Source organism: Yarrowia lipolytica, chromosome 1A (genome assembly GCF_001761485.1).
Source record: "Yarrowia lipolytica chromosome 1A, complete sequence".
Classification (NCBI taxonomy): Eukaryota; Fungi; Ascomycota; class Dipodascomycetes; order Dipodascales; genus Yarrowia; species Yarrowia lipolytica.
The window spans coordinates 1,253,340-1,272,175 of record NC_090770.1 but is presented as its reverse complement, the minus strand read 5'-3'; the positions used below and the strand labels follow the sequence as shown (position 1 = coordinate 1,272,175).

The 18,836-nt window shown below is 47.2% G+C and overlaps 5 protein-coding genes and 4 non-coding genes across 9 annotated transcripts, besides 1 other annotated feature; 3 read left to right on the top strand and 6 right to left on the bottom strand.

The window, feature by feature from the left end:
* Nucleotides 1-78: part of a sequence feature (Partial Line element; YALI1_A12726t) that runs on past the window's edge.
* A 1,384-nt stretch (nt 79-1,462) lies between these two features.
* YALI1_A12688g (uncharacterized protein) lies at nt 1,463-3,364 on the bottom strand (the record flags this gene model as incomplete). The annotated part of the gene is made up of 1 exon (XM_500016.3): nt 1,463-3,364. One exon carries the CDS (start codon nt 3,362-3,364, stop codon nt 1,463-1,465), a length of 1,902 nt encoding a protein of 633 aa, XP_500016.3.
* Nucleotides 3,365-4,511: 1,147 nt separating this feature from the next.
* On the bottom strand, nt 4,512-4,597 carry YALI1_A12676r. Its single transcript has one exon. It is a non-coding gene; the product is annotated as a tRNA-Pro (tRNA).
* Nucleotides 4,598-7,659: 3,062 nt separating this feature from the next.
* YALI1_A12638g (uncharacterized protein) lies at nt 7,660-8,388 on the bottom strand (the record flags this gene model as incomplete). The annotated part of the gene is made up of 1 exon (XM_500015.1): nt 7,660-8,388. The coding sequence occupies one exon, from the start codon at nt 8,386-8,388 to the stop codon at nt 7,660-7,662; it is 729 nt and encodes a 242-aa protein (XP_500015.1).
* A 737-nt stretch (nt 8,389-9,125) lies between these two features.
* YALI1_A12630r lies at nt 9,126-9,206 on the top strand. The gene has a single exon. It is a non-coding gene; the product is annotated as a tRNA-Glu (tRNA).
* Nucleotides 9,207-9,210: 4 nt separating this feature from the next.
* YALI1_A12629r lies at nt 9,211-9,329 on the top strand. The gene has a single exon (XR_002432060.3). It is a non-coding gene; the product is annotated as a 5S ribosomal RNA (ribosomal RNA).
* A 1,113-nt stretch (nt 9,330-10,442) lies between these two features.
* On the top strand, nt 10,443-11,495 carry YALI1_A12617g (uncharacterized protein; the record flags this gene model as incomplete). Its single annotated transcript, XM_500014.3, has 1 exon — nt 10,443-11,495. The coding sequence occupies one exon, from the start codon at nt 10,443-10,445 to the stop codon at nt 11,493-11,495; it is 1,053 nt and encodes a 350-aa protein (XP_500014.3).
* Nucleotides 11,496-11,556: 61 nt separating this feature from the next.
* On the bottom strand, nt 11,557-12,009 carry YALI1_A12601g (uncharacterized protein; the record flags this gene model as incomplete). The annotated part of the gene is made up of 1 exon (XM_500013.4): nt 11,557-12,009. One exon carries the CDS (start codon nt 12,007-12,009, stop codon nt 11,557-11,559), a length of 453 nt encoding a protein of 150 aa, XP_500013.4.
* Nucleotides 12,010-12,335: 326 nt separating this feature from the next.
* YALI1_A12597r lies at nt 12,336-12,416 on the bottom strand. Its single transcript has one exon. It is a non-coding gene; the product is annotated as a tRNA-Gly (tRNA).
* A 4,588-nt stretch (nt 12,417-17,004) lies between these two features.
* On the bottom strand, nt 17,005-18,111 carry YALI1_A12540g (uncharacterized protein; the record flags this gene model as incomplete). Its single annotated transcript, XM_500012.3, has 1 exon — nt 17,005-18,111. One exon carries the CDS (start codon nt 18,109-18,111, stop codon nt 17,005-17,007), a length of 1,107 nt encoding a protein of 368 aa, XP_500012.2.
* Between the last annotated feature and the right edge of the window lie 725 nt (nt 18,112-18,836).

Genomic DNA, 18,836 nt, shown 5'->3' with positions numbered 1-18,836 from the left:
AAATTCCTGAAGGAAGCCCCAAATGTGTGTTCTACGATGGACCAACCGCCCAGCACTTCACGATGGAAGCGAGAGTAGGAGACAGTAGCAAGCGGCAAAAGGGCGGGCCCAGGGCCACCGAGAGAAAACAGCGGTAGCAGGGCGGGGTAGTCCACCTACAGGGGACGCAAAAACAAACCAATTGACGAAGAAGAACCCACAAGGAGACGTTTTTCAAAGGCCAATGCAAATGAAAAAGGGCAATGGAAGGATTGAGATTAGAGAAACTGGAGGACTGGAGTGGGCGTTTTTCCCCGATGAACGAAACAAACACGGCGAAGCTATGTGGGACCCAACATACAAAACACGGACTGAACCAGGTTTTTTTATGGATTTTTTATTCGACCCAATTCTATCTCTCTTTTTTTTTGTCCTGCTTTTTTTTTTGTTCAACCTTTTGTTCAGTCAGCTCTTTTCAGTCCAACTTTTTTTTTTTGGTGTTAAGTTATAATTAAATGAATGTATATGCAGAAAAAAAAAAAAAGACGCAGAAATACCTCGATTTCGCTGAATTCTGGAACATTCCATTTGGAACGTCGTGTGGGCACTCACACCAAAAATCACACCCATAGCGTCTCTACAACACCCTAAAATCTCCTATCTCTCCTGACAATATTAGTATTTTAAACTCCTGCATAAAAAAATTAAATTAATTGAAAAATCGTTACGGCGAACTTCGTTATTTCAGCCGTGTAGCAAAAAGTTCTCTCGAGCAAAGATATGGAGCAAAAGTACTCTCAAAAAAGTACTCCTAGATATATGGAGCAAAAAGGGAGTCTCTGCAACGACGAATTGAACTCGGATTCCCCGTGTGCGCCAGACGGGAGTTCTAGCCTGTTTTTTTAGTTCGTAAACTAAATTATTGCAGACCGTTAGGACGGTTAGCGGCCTGCATATTATGTGTAGAGTGGAAATTTAGCGAAGACAAGAAAAATCAATTGAAAAACACCTCAATAGACATCTGATTAAGCAGCCACAGTTGGCAGATATCCAATTGAGGATAGATGGTGGATTACAGGCGACAATGTGTCATGTTGTATCCAAATCACCTCTGCAATGCCAGAGGGTACACTACTTTATGTTTTGTTACGAATGTGTTTATTAAACAAGAATCTAACAATTTAGTTGGGACATGGACATGAAACAGACTTTTTTTTCATTCCTTTTTGTTCGTACTAATTGAGATTAACACAGGGTCTCCGCTAGACTCTCATAAGGCTTTTAGACATCCTCAACTGATCTCTTTTCATCATCAGAGCAATATCAGCGAGTATAGCGACTTGGGTGGTACTGTACGGTACTTAGTGGGTTGGAGAGTACTGCACAATAACTCGTGACTCCCCAATGATTCCTAGAACCACTGTTGACACACTTGGAACATCTACTCACTCATTGAATTAACAAATCTACAAATTGGTATCTCTTAGAACAGAGCCATAAGGGCGGGAATGACAGCAGCAGCTCCAACAACAGCCTTGGCAGCGCCGTTGGCCTGGGCAGGAGTAGTCTCGCTCTTGGGGGCCTGGGCAGGAGCCGACTTGCTGGGCACCATGGTGGTAGCTGCGGACTGGGTCTTGGTCACGGTCTTGTTGATTGTCACGGTAGAATCGTTCTCCTTGGAGGAAGCCTTGGGGGTCTCGGCAGCCTTGGGGGACTCCTTGGGGGTCTGAGGGGCAGAAGTGGTCTTAGGAGACTCCTTCGGGGTCTCAACAGCCTTGGGGGATCCCTTGGGGGTCTCCTTGGGGGTCTGAACAGAGGTGGCCTTAGGAGACTCCTTGGGGGACTCCTTAGAAGACTCCTTAGTCTCGATCTTAGTGCACTTGGGACAAACGGTCTCGGTGACGGTGGACTGAACAACCCGAGTGGTAATGTCTCCATTGGAATCGACGGTGGTAACGGGACAGTCAGTGACGTAAACGGTCACGTACTCGCCATCAACAACGGTAGCGGTGGCGATGGACTTGGTAGAAACGGCAACAGACTGAAGAGTAGCGTTAGCGGAAGTAGAACAGTTGGAGGAGATAGTGACGTACTGGCCCTCGATAGAGGTGGACTGGACATCAGCAGACTCGGCCGCATTGTTGGAGGGGGTGGCAGACTCGGTCTCGTTGTTAAAAGAGATGGCAGACTCCTCGACAATCTTGGTGGGACAAGTGGAGGGGGTGGCCACCTTGGGGACCTCGCCGCCCCAAATGTCGGCAATCTTCTGGTAAATGGTGTTTCCAACCACTCCAATGGCGGAGGCGTTGGGGGCGGGGATGGGTACTCGCTCGTCGTTGAAGTAGCCGACAACAGACTGGTTGTTGAACTGGCCAGTAGTATCGTAGTCGACGACGGAAATGTTGAGCTGGTCGGCAACAAACTTGAAGGGGTTGGCAAGCGCGTCGCCTCGTCCGAGATGGGGAAGTTGCCAGTTGGCCTGGACGGTGGCCAGGTTGGAGTAGTGCGAGTAGTAGGTGTCGTCGGAGGTGCCCTGGAGCTCCTTGGGGACAGCTCCACCAAGAAGAACTGCCAGGACCTTGTTCTCCAGACGGTAGGTTTCGTTCTCGTCAAAGGTGACGATGATCAGGTTCTTGTCCATGAACTCCTTGTTAGCCAGCAGGGGCTCGAGGAAGCCCCGGGTCCACTTGCCAGCGAATTCAATATCGGTATCGTGGGCATCGTTGGTCATATTGGGGGTGATGAAGGCCCACTGGGGGATCTGGGCGTTGGAAAAGTCCTTGTTGAACTCGGTGAAGTTCTTGAGGTTGCCGAGTCGCTCGGGAACGTTGACCACGGAGTCGTAGTGGACCAGGGGGTTGTGCTTTCGCACGTAGTCGGGGGCAAAGTCGCTCTGTCGAGAGAAGTTCATGCCCTGGAAACCGGTGTAGGGCTGGTGCTCCTGGTACTCTCCCCAGGAGATGCCCTTGGTATCGAGCAGGTCGGCAATAGTGAAGACATTGTCGGGGATTCGGAAGAAGTCGTCGTTATTGATGCCAAAGTAGTCACCGCCAACAGCCGCGACGTAGTTGGGCTCGGAAGGGTGGGTGAGGGACCAGTAGTTGGTCAGAGTGATGCCCTGGCCCCGGAGCCAAGCCATATCCTCCTGCTCAAACGCCTTGTCGTAGTCGGTGTTCTCCAGCCAGATCTGGTAGTACTTGTCGAACGCACATCCGGGAACAACAGGGGCGGTGAACTGGTTGGAGACGGCGGTGGACTGGGCAGCAGCAATCTCCACCAGATTGGGGGAGATGGTGGTCATTGCGGGCTGGTGTTTGTTCTTCTTGGCCTCGGCAGAGGTGAAGAGGGCGGCAGCCACGATCACAGTGAAGGTTGAAAACTTCATGATAGTTCAAACGAGTGTGAGGGGGAGTGGGGGAAGGAGGATGGTGTCTGTGAACCTGTCAAGAGCCATACTTGGGGTATATATAGCCCATGGACCAGGAGACCTTTTCCTTAGTGCAGAAGGACTTTGGAATGTGATAATACAGTCCTTCTTATTGGCCCTTAGTGCGATAGAGATACCACGTGCATCGCTAGATGATATGATATCTGACAGCTATAGATCTGATGAGACCGGGCAGAGTTGTTTCGTATCAGATCTGGGGGTCAGGAGAGAGAATTGACGCGACATACAGGGCGATAAACACACCCGTATGTTGAGAAGGAGAGGTTGATTCCTCTCTCGTACTTCAATGGACATTCCGGGGGTGGTCAGGCCCAAAATAGTCCCATTTCGTGCTCCCCTTTGGGATTCTGTTAGCTCGCCGTTGCGGAGTTTCACGCTAACGCGTGTGCTGTTTGGACGGTGTTGGGTGATACGAGAGCCAAGCAGCCAAGACCGTTGCCAATGGCTGGGCAACGTGTTTACCGAGTTCTTTGTTACCGCTCAAGTACAGTGTACAGCACCATCAGAACAACAGCTATTGTACGCCATACCGCGCTATACCGCAGTATATTGCTGTTTACTCCATCGACGGTACTCGGATACAGCCTGGACCGTCAACCTGCGCTAGCCGACATTGTCCGTCCACAATTAACCATGTTGATATCAAAACATCTCCCAGCCTCGGCTCTGTTGGTCTCAAACTGGTGAACTGGAATCCTTCCAAGACAGCCCTCGGAACGAACACCCACTCCAGTCGCCCAATAAGATGGCTGCTTATTCGACACTCTATCTCCAAGGCACCGCTCGGAGATCTTGTTCTGACAGTTCAGCAGTATTCAGGGGTACACTGCACCCACGTGTTTCAACAGAGACGTACGGCAACGCGTCTCTCTGACACATGTGAACTTTTTTAGCGCCGTTTCAGGCTCTAGTGGTGCATCAATAGCACTAACAATTGAACTATCGTCGAACATATCAATAAATCAATAGTAGACCGTGCCGTGTTGACCGAGTGAAAGAAATCCAATTGCATTATATCAAAACACACCAATTGCATCAATTAAATCACGAAAAAGTTCTGTTCAGCCCATGTGATGAGCAAAAAGGGCCCAACCGGGAATTGAACCCGGGACCTCTCGCAAATTGCCTAGGACACCCTAAGCGAGAATTATACCACTAAACCATCGGGCCGTGCGATGTTACATTTAAAGGCAGACTTGTGTTAGTCTCTGATGTGATGCTTAGTCAGCGGTAATGAATCATTAGAATAAAAAAAAAAACCGGAGAATCATTAAAATAATATAAAAAAGGAGAAAACGAATGAACATAAAAGACACAAAAACAATCTGAACCAACATCGAGATTGGAGATGGTTTGGTATAATATTAATGATTGATTTACTAGTCTTGATTCACTACAAAGTCACCGCGACAAGAGCCAGATGAAGCGACACGAGATTGACAGGCTTGATCTCAGAAAAGATCTCTTGAACAATTTATTGAACGCCAATAACCCGTCTTATTACAAGTACTGTAGGTATATAATAGCTATAATGGATCATTGGAATATAAAATAAAACTCTCAAACGTCAACTGTGTTTTATAGGAGAAAACTGGCACTCTACGTAATTGTATGGATACAAGATGAAAAAGTAGAAGTTGCACCTTGTTTGCTGAAGCATAGGTACTCCAATAAAAGGATTTATATGTTCTAGATCCAACAATAATCAACACTTTACTTGGTGAGACAGTGTCAGATACAGTATGTACAGGAATAGTAGATGGTAGAGTATTCAAGGAACTCGCATACTGCTCTTATCAGTCGATTTCTTTTTCATGTAATCATATGATGAGTAACGTGAGATTTAAAAGTGTTAGTCTTGTACCTACTGTCATATAGGAACCATCTGGACTTGAGCAATAACTACTTTGGTTCTCTAAAGTGCATATAAACATATTGCACCATTGACTAACAGGCTTTCTCCTTATATGTCTATCATAAGCCGGACAGCTTCATCGTGGGAGTACTGAGCCAACATGTCAGCGGACCCCTGAATCTCTTGCAGATGCTCACCAAGGAATGTTGCAAGATAGCGCTGCATCGAGTCACATCTGGCCTCGTAGACGTTCCTCCATCCTTCCACGCACTTTCTGACGGTCAAGGTCTCCTTGACCAACTTCCTAACTGCTAGGTCGCGCAGTTTGGGAATGTCGTAGATCTGGGCAAGTACTAGCACTCTGTGGTTTGCTGAAAATCCATGTCAAGGTCTTCTTCGTTAAAAAAAAAGGCAAGCATAGCCTCAATCCAAACATGTGGATAGGGCATCTCCAACTTCTTTTCTTTTCAGACACTTCGTTCATGTTGGCTTCCAGCATCGTCTTGAAGAAGGGCCAGACGCCAGCTAGAACTAGAGAATGGACTTAGTGGACTTTTGCATCTTTGGAAACAATGGAAAATTTGAAATTGCCGTTGCAGCGAAAGAGGGAGAGGCCCGAGGGTTCAGGCAAACACGACTGGTGACAGTGAGGCAACTTGGTCATTCGTTTTGGTACAGGGCGATAAGAGGGGTTTTCGAGGTTGTCACAAAAGAAATAAACGACTTTAATAAGTAGTTATCTACAGTTTTCCGATGAAGTCAGAGTGTTTTTCAGTGTTTTGCTGCTTCTGAAACAAGGGCTTTCCATCCGAACTGTATCCACGATGAAACTAGTCTCAATTTGCAGCCAGCAACCAGGATTTCCACAGATTGATCTCTTTGAAAGGCGAGAAATGGGGAAATCTGCCACTTCCGTTTATCTCACCTTGTTTCCCCCAATTGCTCATTATTCGACACCTCATCTGTCTTGCCTCTTTTACGTCTGATTATGCGGATCTCTGCAGATATGCATGGTTTCCTTTGTTCGCCGTATTTATTTTTTCTTTGTTCCACGGATCGAAATTTGGACACTCCAACAGGACTAAAACATCACTCCTGACCACACAACGGGTCTAAAAGGAGTTGCCTTGAGGGTAAACAAGTCTGGAACAGAATCACTCCACGAAATTATCCATTGTTCCACGACAAAAAGGATACGATCCACGCAACTGACAACGTCCAACTAACTCTGATATTGACGACGACGACGACGACGACGAAGACGAGTTTGCCAACAATATCCTTGCGTCTGTCTAGGACCTAAAGGTACAGTTGCCATAATATCAATAGCAGACGATCCAGAGAGTGTTCTTATTGGTTTTGTTGCATCTCTTCCTTATCTGTGGACTCAAGGTGAAACTCGTTAATCTAGAATGAGGGGGCAACTACTTGTACTGCAGATCATCGCACTTGTCTGGGCTTGTAGTTTTGACGGGTCCAGCACCTTACTCCCATACTCCAAGACATCGAAAGATCTTGAAACCAACTCCTAATTCGAAACAAGGCATATGGTGTCGGATCCCAGAAGTCGGATCCCAGAGGTCGGACACCGGGTGTCGAATCCCAGAGTCTTCAGTGACATGAGATGAAATGAAAACTGGCCGGGAGGGGTAGTTCAGAGCATTGTCGTCGTGACGCAACGCTGACGAGGGAGAAAAAACTATATCAGTGGTGGAGGAAGATTTTGGTGACCTGGATAACCCATACGTTCTGAGTAAGTCCATTATCAACCGCCAATCCTGCAGTGTCCCCAGACAACCCCCGAACTCAGGTTCAAAAGAGGTGTCAGGGTCGGGTCTGCTCCTCCTTGACCAGAACCTTCAAGATCAAGCATTTGTCTTAGATTAGCGCCATACCACTCAGATGCCACCAACTGAAGACTCAGACTCGGAATATCTTGAAAGAGGGTCTGGTGGCAAGGTCGGATTATAGATGCCGACATCAGTCCGCAGTATTTTCTGATGCAGTTTCATCTCAGAGAGTAGAAACGTGACCCTACTTCCATGTTCCAGACAACCAAAGACGTTTACCAATGGTACTGTATTCAGGCGATGTACCAATCAATCACAACCAACATATCGACAGTCATTGGGATCACGCAGTGATATGGGAATATGTCATTGGATTCATTCTGGAGATCCCAACCATACCTCGTCAACCGTTTTGTTCCAGGAAGCTGAGAGTCGACCCATTTCGGGTTCACTTGAATCGTCGTAGAGATAACGTGACACTCTCGCGTCCAATGAAATAATTTTGTCGTAGTGTTGACGCCGTTTGACACTGGTGAAATTCCACCAGTTCTACCACCACCAGCTCATTTGATCTGTTTATTGATTATCTACATCCTGTCCTCCTTTTTGACCCTGCTGTCCAGCAACTGCCGTTCCTGGAATGTCTTCAGAAACGTCCTCAGCTCTTCGTTGACAGTCTCCCAGGTCATGTCTGTGCCCTTGACACCCACCAGGCGTCCCAAAACCACCTTTTCATGCTTGCTTAGCTTTCCGTGCAGCCGACACGTTTCCCCCAACACCGATTCCACCACTCTTAGCTGATCCGTGGTGGAGTTGCCCTTTTGTAGATGCATCAGCCTCCCTACCACAACCTGTCGATAGTCCATCGGATCCATGGTGGTCTGGTACTTGGCGAGAAACCATTCGCGCATAGGTATCCACTCAAGCATGCCGAACCAGCGGCTTTTGTAGGCCTGTGACCAAGCGTTGAGCACCGGGCCCTTAATGGCGTGGGCCAGAAGAACTGCTCGAGAATGGTTGTCGGCAGTCGTGCACCCCGTTCGAGGAACAAACGACTCGAGATCTTCGAGAAACAGCCGTCCGTCTGTCTCATCACACACTCCGCCGTACGATAGCGTAACTCCCGGAGGAAAAAGAGACATGTACTCGTAGACAATGGCTGGGTTCAAGGGATCGACTCCGTGGCGCCAGTCCTTGAGTAACGTGACGTGGTAGTTTGGTTTGCGCGTCGTCAGCCGGTCGATTTTAGTTTCCAGCTGACTAATGTCATCTTGCAATGCCTCGATCTGGTCTTTCAGAGGCTGCACGATTTCCATGGTTGAACGTGACGATAAAACGCGTGCACAAATGACAGACGCGCGATTATCACCTAAATTGAACCTTATCGCGATTACGTAAGGGGCGACGGCGAGCAGAGCATGGCGACACCCACGGACTGAGCAGCGACTCAGGCGGCGGCGCAAGTGAAGATATCCTGCCGTTTCATGCTGGTGATGATCTCTCAACACTGATATTTTTTCGGCTACTTGAAGCTTATATTCCCCGGACTGAGGTATTATTACGGGCTCAAAAATGGTCTGATTTGGATAAAAGTCGATTCAAAGGGGGATTTGGGCTTGTGAATAAATTTCTGACTGCTTGGCAAATCTGACAGACCTATTTATCCTTTTTATATTTATTTATATTTATTTATATCTATTTATATTTATTTATATCTATTTTTTTATTTACGTATAATAGTCAATAATAAGTGGAGGTTACGGACCTCGCTAGTTGCACAATTTGAGAGTAAACGAAAAAAAGGGGATAAAATATCAATCTAGATACACTATAATGGAAGATGGTATCCTTCATTTCCGGTTTTGTTGGTTTTTCATTATTATTATTATTTATTTATTTCTTTATTTCTTTATTTTATTCTAATGATTCATTAGTGTTTTTTTTATTCTAATAATTTTTTTTATTCTAATGATTCATAATTCATATTTTTTTATTCAGCGTTCAAACGTCAGATTTTGAATACGCTAGAAATAACTCGGTAAAATATAAAAAATCCGATATAGTGTAGGGGCTATCACATCACGCTCTCATGTTGAGAACCGTGGAGACCGGGGTTCGATTCCCCGTATCGGAGGTTTGGTTACGGCCATATCCTGGTGAAAATACGGCTTCCCGTCCGATCAGCCATAGTCAAGCACCAGAGAGCCCAGTTAGTATTGTAGTGGGAGACCATACGAGAATCCTGGGTGCTGTAATCTTTTTCTCAGTGACTTGTCTGCTTTTACAATTGGCTGGGCTCTCTACGTACAACCTGGTCTACAAGCATGTCGCCTTCTCCTATGTACTCACGTCAGACACTTGAGGAGAAGTGAGACATGATGAGGGGCTACATGGAGATGGGCTAGATGGAGCCTCGGGGCTAAACGTGGCTAAACGGAACTAAAGGCAACACAAGAGGCGCAGAAAAGGACCGTATAACTCAGAGTTGCGCCCCCAAACGTGCAATCAAAGTTCCTTTCCCCCGGCTCTCCGGAGTTATATCGTACTTGTATAGGGTTCCGAAACGTGAACAACATTTGTCGAGGGAGTATCAACATTTGGCAACGACCATTAAAGACCCAATAAAAGGTGGTTATCGGCTAGAATAACGACTAAAACCGGTTTTACCGACCCCGCTTTTGATTGAGTCGCATTATACAGCTCTCCGGCACTCGCCCCGCCACTTAATGTCCACTATTTCCGCAGACACTAGCCACGGACCCACTCGCCTCTTTTACGCCCCTTTGCCTCAACCCTGGAAAGATCTGCGCTCCGCCAAAGACCGAGCTGCAAAAGCGCTAAGAGTCCGCCGCTGGTGTGAAAGATCGGCGAGCTACTTGGGACTGTATTTGGACTGTATCTGTGGGTTTTTTCCGAACGTTTCCCGCCGTTTCCCTCACCAATATTTGACCCGAAATCAGCTTTTCCGTATCTTTTTTTTATTATTTTGCCTTTTTTTGTCTTTTTTTGTCTTTTTTCTTTTATCCAGTTTACCGAGATTTTCAGTTCATGCTTAAATGCACCACAATAGAAGCAAGTTGTGACGGGATCCGAAAACGAGCTGGAAAGCGCGTGGAGCAAGAGATGATGACTAATAAACACACGTGGCACGAATAACACACCTATTACTGTCAATATCGCCCTTCTTCAGCTTTCCCTAGAGAAAAGCGCCGTTTTCGATCCAGGCCAAATCGGATAACCCTGCTGATAAACTTTTGCACAACAGAGTTCTGCAGCAAGATAGAGCAGACCAACTGCATACAAGATAAATCCAAGCTGCCCAAAAAAAAAACACCATCAACAAGTTGGAGAAGACATTCTGACACCCAAAATGACGATACTACACGCCCTACAACAACTGCCCGCAGAAATGGCCGCGGAAACGCTGGCCCATGTCGATCTGTGGACCCTGCAACAACTGGCCAAAAGCTGCACCACTTGGAGAAGTTTTCTGCTGACCCTTCCAACACCCTGGTGGACCCAGAAATTGAATCAGACCACCGTTGGAAGCGTCAGCCACGTGACCGCAGAACAGGCGGTGGTCTTTGGATCGTCAGACGGAACTCCGGGCCTTCTGCCGTTGCTCTCAGACATCCGGGACGTTCAAAAACGCGACTTTGCACTCGACACGCTCCAGAAACAGTCCGACTCGTCACGTGACCTTCTCGACACTTTCACGCCCATTGTATCCCGTGGGTGGACCGATTACGAGCTCTCTGAGGACGACGAGCTGGTTCCTGTCGACATGGTACGGGTTTGGGAGGCTGGATCAGTTTACGATGAGATGGCTGAAACATGGGCAGAGAAAACTATTGCTCGGCTCGAGTCACGTGATGGAACCGTTACTGTGTCTAGAAACGGCGTCTCTATCACCGTTGAAAGTTCCCCGTTGATTCTGCTTCAAAGAAACAAGAAGCAGACATTTTTGCATGATTCTGATTCTCTGTACTGGGTCGATTGGCACCGAGAACGAATTCTGAGGCTGGTCAAGACCAGCAATATGTCCGACTTGGGTCATGTGTGTGTCATCTCTGGCCACATTATATGCTCTTACTCTGACTCTCTCGTTGTAATTGAGTCTCAGTATCCTGAGGGAGGGTCTGGCAGCAAGGTGGGTCAGATCATTGATCCCATCTCCTCCGCATGTTACCGAGTCCCTCTTCCAGCGAATCTCATTGACAAACAGACCCAAGGTCATGTGACTGTTTCTGGACAGCATGCTCTCTTCCTCTTTTCCACTCCTCATGTTCGTGGTTTTGTGGTTGATTTGAACAAAAAAACCGTGTACAAGGCAGATATTGGAGATTTGGGCTGTCAGAGTCCCATCTATGGTCTCACAGAGGGTCTTGGTTTATCTGTTGATGTTGTTGGGCTCTCCGAGTGACCATCATGTCTACATTTATTCAGCAATGCATTCATATATACGTTCGTGGGTGAAATTATACCTACAACTTGTAGTTTCGCAGCTGGTTGGCGCCCATGTCTTCCTCGTACGCCAGACAAATGTCGAGAAGCAGCTCGTTCTTCTCCTTCTGGCTCAGCGCTCGAAATCCCAGAGTCATACAAGTGTCTCTGAACTCGAAGGCAATCGAGTTGCAGACCCGCTGAGCTTCCGAGCGCTTGCCCAGGCGGTACAGCTCGGTCCACTGGGCCACGGCCCGGTCGATATGTTTCAGACACTTGAACAGGTCTGTTTCGTAGCCGGCCTGCTCGTCCAGCAGCTGCTTGAGGTACAAGTGGTGGTTGGAAAGACCAGTTTGTCGCACTTCGGGGTCAGACGAGGACATCTGGGTCCGGAACCGGTTGTGGGCAGCCTCGTGGGCACACCGCATGTTCATGAGGTGCTGGAAAGGGTCGATAGGCCGACCGAACATGGAGGGAGTTCCGAAAATTGACATTACAGAGAACAAGAAATTAAAAGGAAAGGTAGACAAGAAAAGAAAAGAGAGATGGAGTCTGGCGGCGGTTGAAGCTGGCAAGGATCAGGGCAACTGGACCGATATATATACATTATTCCCCCATAATTTCCCATATTACTCCCCACGGGGTCCATAGAGTAGAGAGCTCCCATAAACAGAAGGTGCAGTGCGACAGACGCATATAGACGCATATATTGGACCTCTTCCACGGTCATTAAAAAGTGGAGAAGGTGAACTGGCAGCTGGCATTAGTTCATCTGAACAATATATACTGTAGACAACGTAGTAACGAATTTCAAAAAATTTGAGCTGTAGGGGAATTGAACCCCTGGCACCTGCTAACAATCGAATGGAAGGCAGATATGTTACCACTACACCAACAGCCCGAACTTATTATTTTGAAGTTTTTTTTTGGGGTAGTGTTTTAGACCTTTTTGGCCTTACTTCCGTTGAAAACCCGTTCATTTTTGCCAATCTCCGGCCTTTGGATGAATCATGGCATAATTTAGGTATTTATCAGCTATTTAATGTAAAAAAATTTGGATCTTATTGCCCCAGTGGGCATTGGATCGGGCTTCAGATGTCTTCATTGGGACAGTAGAATACAGTAGCTAATGTGGAATAATTGTATGGAGAGCAGTGTCAGATGATATTCCCATGAGTTGTGATATCATTCTGTGGATTTCGGGTTTTGAGGAGGGATTTTCTGTTTATGAGCTGTTGTACTGGTTTCAAATCACTCAATGTCATCTCGTTTCGTCTTGGTGGTTGCATACACAAAAGATGTGGCGAACAACTGGCACGTACGCTACTCTCCAATTAAATCGATACAGGCGTCTTACCCAGAGCTCCCTCTTTGCTGTCGGACTACTTCCTCGTGTACAGTATGTACACGCTGTACTATTCTCGATTTGCCTTCGAGAAGAGAAAACAATATATTGTATTTATACACTTCTAACCATGTGGTGACGTTCTCCAACAGACGGAGTCAATTGCTGCCCCCCTTGAGGTAGCCCGTGCTACGGTCCCGAGAGATCGTATCTGAAGCCCTTCCCTCTAAGAAGTGAACATTCCTTGTTAGAATCCGCAACATCCTTGTTAGAATCCGCAACATCCTTGGTGGAATCCGCAACATCCTTGTTAGAATCCGCAACATCCTTGTTAGAATCCGTAACATCCTTGCTAGAATTTCCAACACCCTTGCTAGAATTCCCAACACCCTTGTCGGAATCCCCAATACCTGTCTTTATCGGAAGCAAACACACCCGAGCCTTGGCGAGAGACTCTCGTTTGTTTAACATGACGTTTAGTGACCGGAGGTCCTTGGATACCCTGTCGCATAGCAAGTGCTGCTTCTTCTGAAGATTTCGTTTGATTTCTCAAATGTCTTTTCCATTTTCTACAACGTTAGAACATTGTACAAGAAGCTGATTCCAATCAACAGTATATGGAGACATTGCTTTTCAGGCAACTAAAGCACTCCGGCATAGTCATCCGTGCAGGGAGTTGCACACCAGGCAACTACACGGCATGAACTCGCAGAGTCTGCATCTAAGAGTTGCCCGATTTCAGATTACTGTTTCGAATCTGTTCATAACAATGTTCATACGAGCATAGTACGAGTCCTGTACACACTGTATATACTGTACACCTACCTGTTGATAAATTCAACCCTACAAACCACAAGTTCGTCACAATTAGCACTACTCAACACCATTGTGTCAGTCACAGCCAGAAAGTCCAGATATGACCGCAGCCAGGTCTATGTTTCAGGTTGCCAAACTTGGTAAGTCCAAAATATTAGAGTTCCTTATCTTTCACTATCAGAAAGTATAGTTTATGCAGGAGACGAAATTGTAGGATTGTGAATGGCAGTGACGACCGGGTGTGTACAGTTTGTTGTACAGTTTGTTGTACAGTTTTGTTGTGCAGTTTGTTGTGCAAGTAGTTGTGATTGGTTCAACATGTCTGTAGTTCGACTGTGGATCTACCAGATTGGAGGGATTTCAGGGACATGAGCAGTTGATTGATTAATATAGCACACTCTTGTAGCTGGTGGTACGTACTAATACGAATTTATCAGTACGGACACGGTAAAATACTTGTTGTCGTACTATAACCACTCATACTTGTAAGGTACTCTCAATAAATAACGTCCAACGTCCACTTTCTGCACCCAGAATCTCGTGGACTCCCACTACACTGGGCTGTCTGGCTCTGGGCTGTCTGGCTCTGTCTACAGTAGCTCTACGTCGCATATGTATGCTTGATCTCACGGACGTGTTCTTGGGTAACAGCTCACACCATTATCGCCAGTGATAGCCAAACTGAAGTTGTTGATCCCTGGCTATCGGACAAGGTACAAGCACTGGCACTCATACAGATGCTGGAACGTATTTCCCAGAATCAAAAAAGCAAAGTATCTTTTGATGAAACTGAATTCTTCTACCGGGATCGAAGCGTGTCTCGCTTTAGCGTCTATCTACACTCCCCTACCGAGAGAGCTTCTTTGAAGCTGGCAATTGCAGAAAAGTGCATCTTTTTGGGACAAGTGCAAATGAATTGTTTTCCGCAAGTTGAAAAATTGGACCTTTACAGTCCAGTGGTCATTTTGAGACCAATATCGAAGCGATATCCATGAATTACGAGCGTGATCGTATGAATGTACAAGCTGTACTTGTGAACCGCGATTTGGGCCAAAGTGAAAGTGTTCTTTTGGTAGATCCACGCGGTCTGAAGCATTGACGCGATAATTACCAATGTCTCAGAGTCTGATGATGGTTTAGCGTGGGGAGAGAGACACGTTGGTGGGCAAACGCGGAGAGAGGTACGCTGGTGGGGCGAAGTTTGGTTTTTTGGCCGTTCCGTGGGTTTCGTAATCTGAAGGATATCGACGACGAGGGAAAATATTCGTTTGGTCTTTGAAGATCTTCTTGTCGAAGTTCTTCGAGGCCAACGAGAGGCGTCAGCGTCGTGGACGCTCTCACACGGGACGGCTGCTTACTTCAGAGATGAGACCAGCCCTGGTCCTGAATGTGATTCTGAAGAATCAGATGGGGAGCCCGAAGACGATAGAGATGCTCTAGACTCTCTATTTTTGCCAAACTATGAGCAGGAGAGACATTCTGCCTTTAGAAGAACCCCTAACAGAAGATACTGTGAAAAACGACCATCAGTGAGAAGAAATCAAGTGAGAGACGACTATCAAAGAAGAAATCAAGTGAGAGACGACTATGACGGAAGAAGACGACGCAGAGCTAGAGACGATAGAGAGACGAGGACTTTCACTAGAAGGGCTGCCATTTCTCAAATCCTACCGCAACCCTTCTGATAATCCAACAACTCCACCTCCAACAAAGTCTCCTGAGAACTCTCCAATTCGGCCCAAACAAGAAGAACAACCTGCACAGGTGAAAGCCGAAAAACGCAAACTCCTCTTTGTTTGTCTAGGCTTGAGGTCTCCAGTCTTGAAGTTCTCGTCACTCTGTTTCTGGCAAGACCGTAACTTTTCTTACACTCGTCAAAGATGCCCTCTGACCTCTGAGATTACGCACCCAGTGGCTCCCGGCAGACATGATCACCAGAACTCAGTACCACATGTATCTCAGAGGCCAGCAAGAGACTGGACCTCATTATGGGTCGAGAAGGGCGAGCTCACAAGAATTCGGCAGTAACATGGCCCAATTGTCACTTGTCCGACTCACGACTAACTCGCGCCGAAATGGACATGTGCATGGCTAGAGACCTAGACAACTTGAGACTCCTGCCAAGTCAGAAGCAGACCTTTTCCCAGGCACGACGAGCGACGTTGGGGAACCTGAACAAAACGTTTTCCAATTATCTGATTGACAATTACAAGAAGGCAATGCGTTTGATGAAGGACACGAGAGTGAAAACGGCTCCGATTCGGATATGATGGATGTTGATGGAGAATGAGTTGAAGAGGATCACGCACCTCCCAATGTGTCTGCTCGAGAGCTATTACAGCGCCGTTTGGATGGATAGTTCGATGAAAAACGTTTCCCTCCTGTCGCTCCTCGATATGTAGTACTGGCAAGCCAGGAGCAGGGGTGCTGTCGGAGACTGTTGTCGACCACCTCAAAGAGATGTCGTTGACAGCGGTTGTGTAGGTTGGTTGATGGTGTTGAAATAACTACAACTACAATAGACAGTATACTTTGAGCAGTAGAGTGAGAGTAAAATACATTCTGGTCGAGTTCTTGTACTGCTATACTGTGCTGTACTTGTACCACATTGAACCACCTGTACTAGTTTCCGTTCTACCGTTCTAGCGGAAATCGTTTCGCGTAAACTCCAGGTTGATGTTGGATTATAAAACTTATAAAACATTTAAATCAATGAACTCAAGGGTTCTCGTACTTCGTCTCTTGGTGGAAAATCCCGCAGCAGAGTGTCCCAAAGTCTTGACTAGTTCTAACCTCTCTCAGAATGAACAATGATAGGAGGAACAACGAGCTGCGGATGGGAATAGAAAGGATGATGACACTCAACATGTCGGAGAGACTATACAACTCCAAGTTTCCGGTTGTTTGCAGAAGTCAAGGGTTCAAGGGAGTCAATTTGCCAACCCGTCCACAATGGACCACTTTCCGAACACTTAACTGGAAACAAAATCTTCTTTAGATGAAATGAAGATCAAGATATTCTTGGGTTAACAGACGATTCGGTATCAACTGACCAGTATCCCCTATACCTGAAAGCTTGCAGACGTCTTGACATTATAGTCCACAAAGTGCGAAACGCCCATTGGGATCTCATACGTAAGGGGGATCTTGTACGTGAGGGAGACCCTTGGCACAATCACTTCTTCGACGACAACTTATAGGCATCCGACATCCGAACGACGCACCCAATGGCATATTGAACTACGTTGTACTACGAGCGATGATACGAGCTTCCACAAGGGAGTATTTCGTTATCAAATCCAGTCAATTGCTTATATAAGTTAAACAGCTACTTGGAAACGTGGGCCTTGTGCTCCTTGTCGTCACCGTAAGCCTTGGTACCGTAGTGACCGTTGATGCAGATAATGTCCTGGGGGCGGTAATCCTGCTTGCCAGAGAAAAAGACCTCAAGAATCTTCTTGGTACCCTCAGCGTATCGGCCCTGGGCGTCGATGGAAGTACCGGAGATATGGGGAGTCATGGCGTTTCCACCGCCGTACTTGTTTCGCATGGTTCTCCAGGGGTGGTCCTTGGGGGCAGGCTGGGGGAACCAGACGTCACCACCGTAGCCTCGGATCTTGCCGGACTCGAGAGCGTCGACAATGTCCTCGGTGACGCAGATGGCTCCTCGAGCAGTGTTGACGAGCCAAGCGCCGTCCTTCATGTGGGAAATGAGCTCCTTGTTGAAGAGACCCTTGGTGGAGGCATGGAGAGGACAGTTGATGGTTACAACGTCACAGAGAGAGAGCATCTCCTCCAGAGACTCGACTCGTCGGCATCCAATCTCATTCTCCACATCAGCTGGCATAGCCTGGTAGTCGTAGTAGAGCATCCCCATGGGGTCAAAGGGCTTGCATCGCTTGAGCACTCGCTGGCCGATTCGACCGCCTCCAACGGTACCGATGACCTTGCCCTCGAGATCGTAAGAGTCCTTGGCAACCGCAGCAACGTCCCAGCCGCCAGAAATAATCTGCTCGTGGGCAGGGACAAAGTTTCGGACCAGCACCAGCATGGTCATTACAACATGCTCAGCGACGGACTGGACGTTCGAGCCGGTGACCTCGAGAACGGCAATGTTTCGGGCGTTGGCAGCATCGAGGTCCACGTGGTCGGAGCCGACACCGGCGGTGATGCAGATCTTGAGCTTCTTGGCCTTGTCAATTCGCTCCTTGTTGATGTAGCCGGGGTGGAACGGGGTGGTGATGACTACATCAGCGTCAACAATCTCCTTGTCAAGCACAGAGTCGGCACCGTCCTTGGAAGAGGTGGTGACGAGAGTGTGGCCCTGCGACTCGAGCCAGTCTCGAATACCAAGCTCGTTCTCGGTGCATCCAAGCAGCTTGGGCTCGTCCTTGGCGTGGGAGCCGGCATCGTAGAGAATAAGAAGGACCTTCATATTGGTTGTAGTGGTGGTGGTAGTGGTGGAGGTGGTATGTGGATGGGGAATTGAGACGTCCCCCGGCCTCCTTTTATACCCCAAACATCGTGGTGCCTTGAGACTGACGATCTGTGCGACTTGCACGAATCATGTCCAGACACGGTGATTAGACGGATGTCAAGTGCGGCTCGCTTAATTATAATTTGGAACCCGTTGAACAGCCCGGGATCAGAACATGTACTATTAGTGGAAGATATTGTACTGCCACCTGGGCAGATAAAACAATAAATCGATATATTAATCATTTGCTAACTGATTCTGTGGTTTTTATTCCACATTCGCTAGCAATATTCGCAGATATGAACACCTTCCGAACACCCGGATCGACATTTCCGAGCCGCACACTCGGCTATATTGCATTTTCGAGCCGCACAGTTTTGACCGGGGTGGAAGACTAGTCCGATTATATCAATCGTAGGCCGCAAGTATACTAAAACTCTGGTTGGTTTTTTTTACTGATACGAAACCGCCTTGATTTTTTAGTATACGAAACCACCTTGGTTTTCCTTAGTATACGAAACCACCTTGGTTTTCCTTAGTATACGAAACCACCTTGGTTTTCCTTAGTATACGAAACCTCCTTGGTCTTCCTCTCAAAAATTTGGTCTAAGTTGAATCGGTCAAGGACAACCACACGACAGTTTTTCCACGTTTCCAGTAAAATCATACACATTTGATAGACG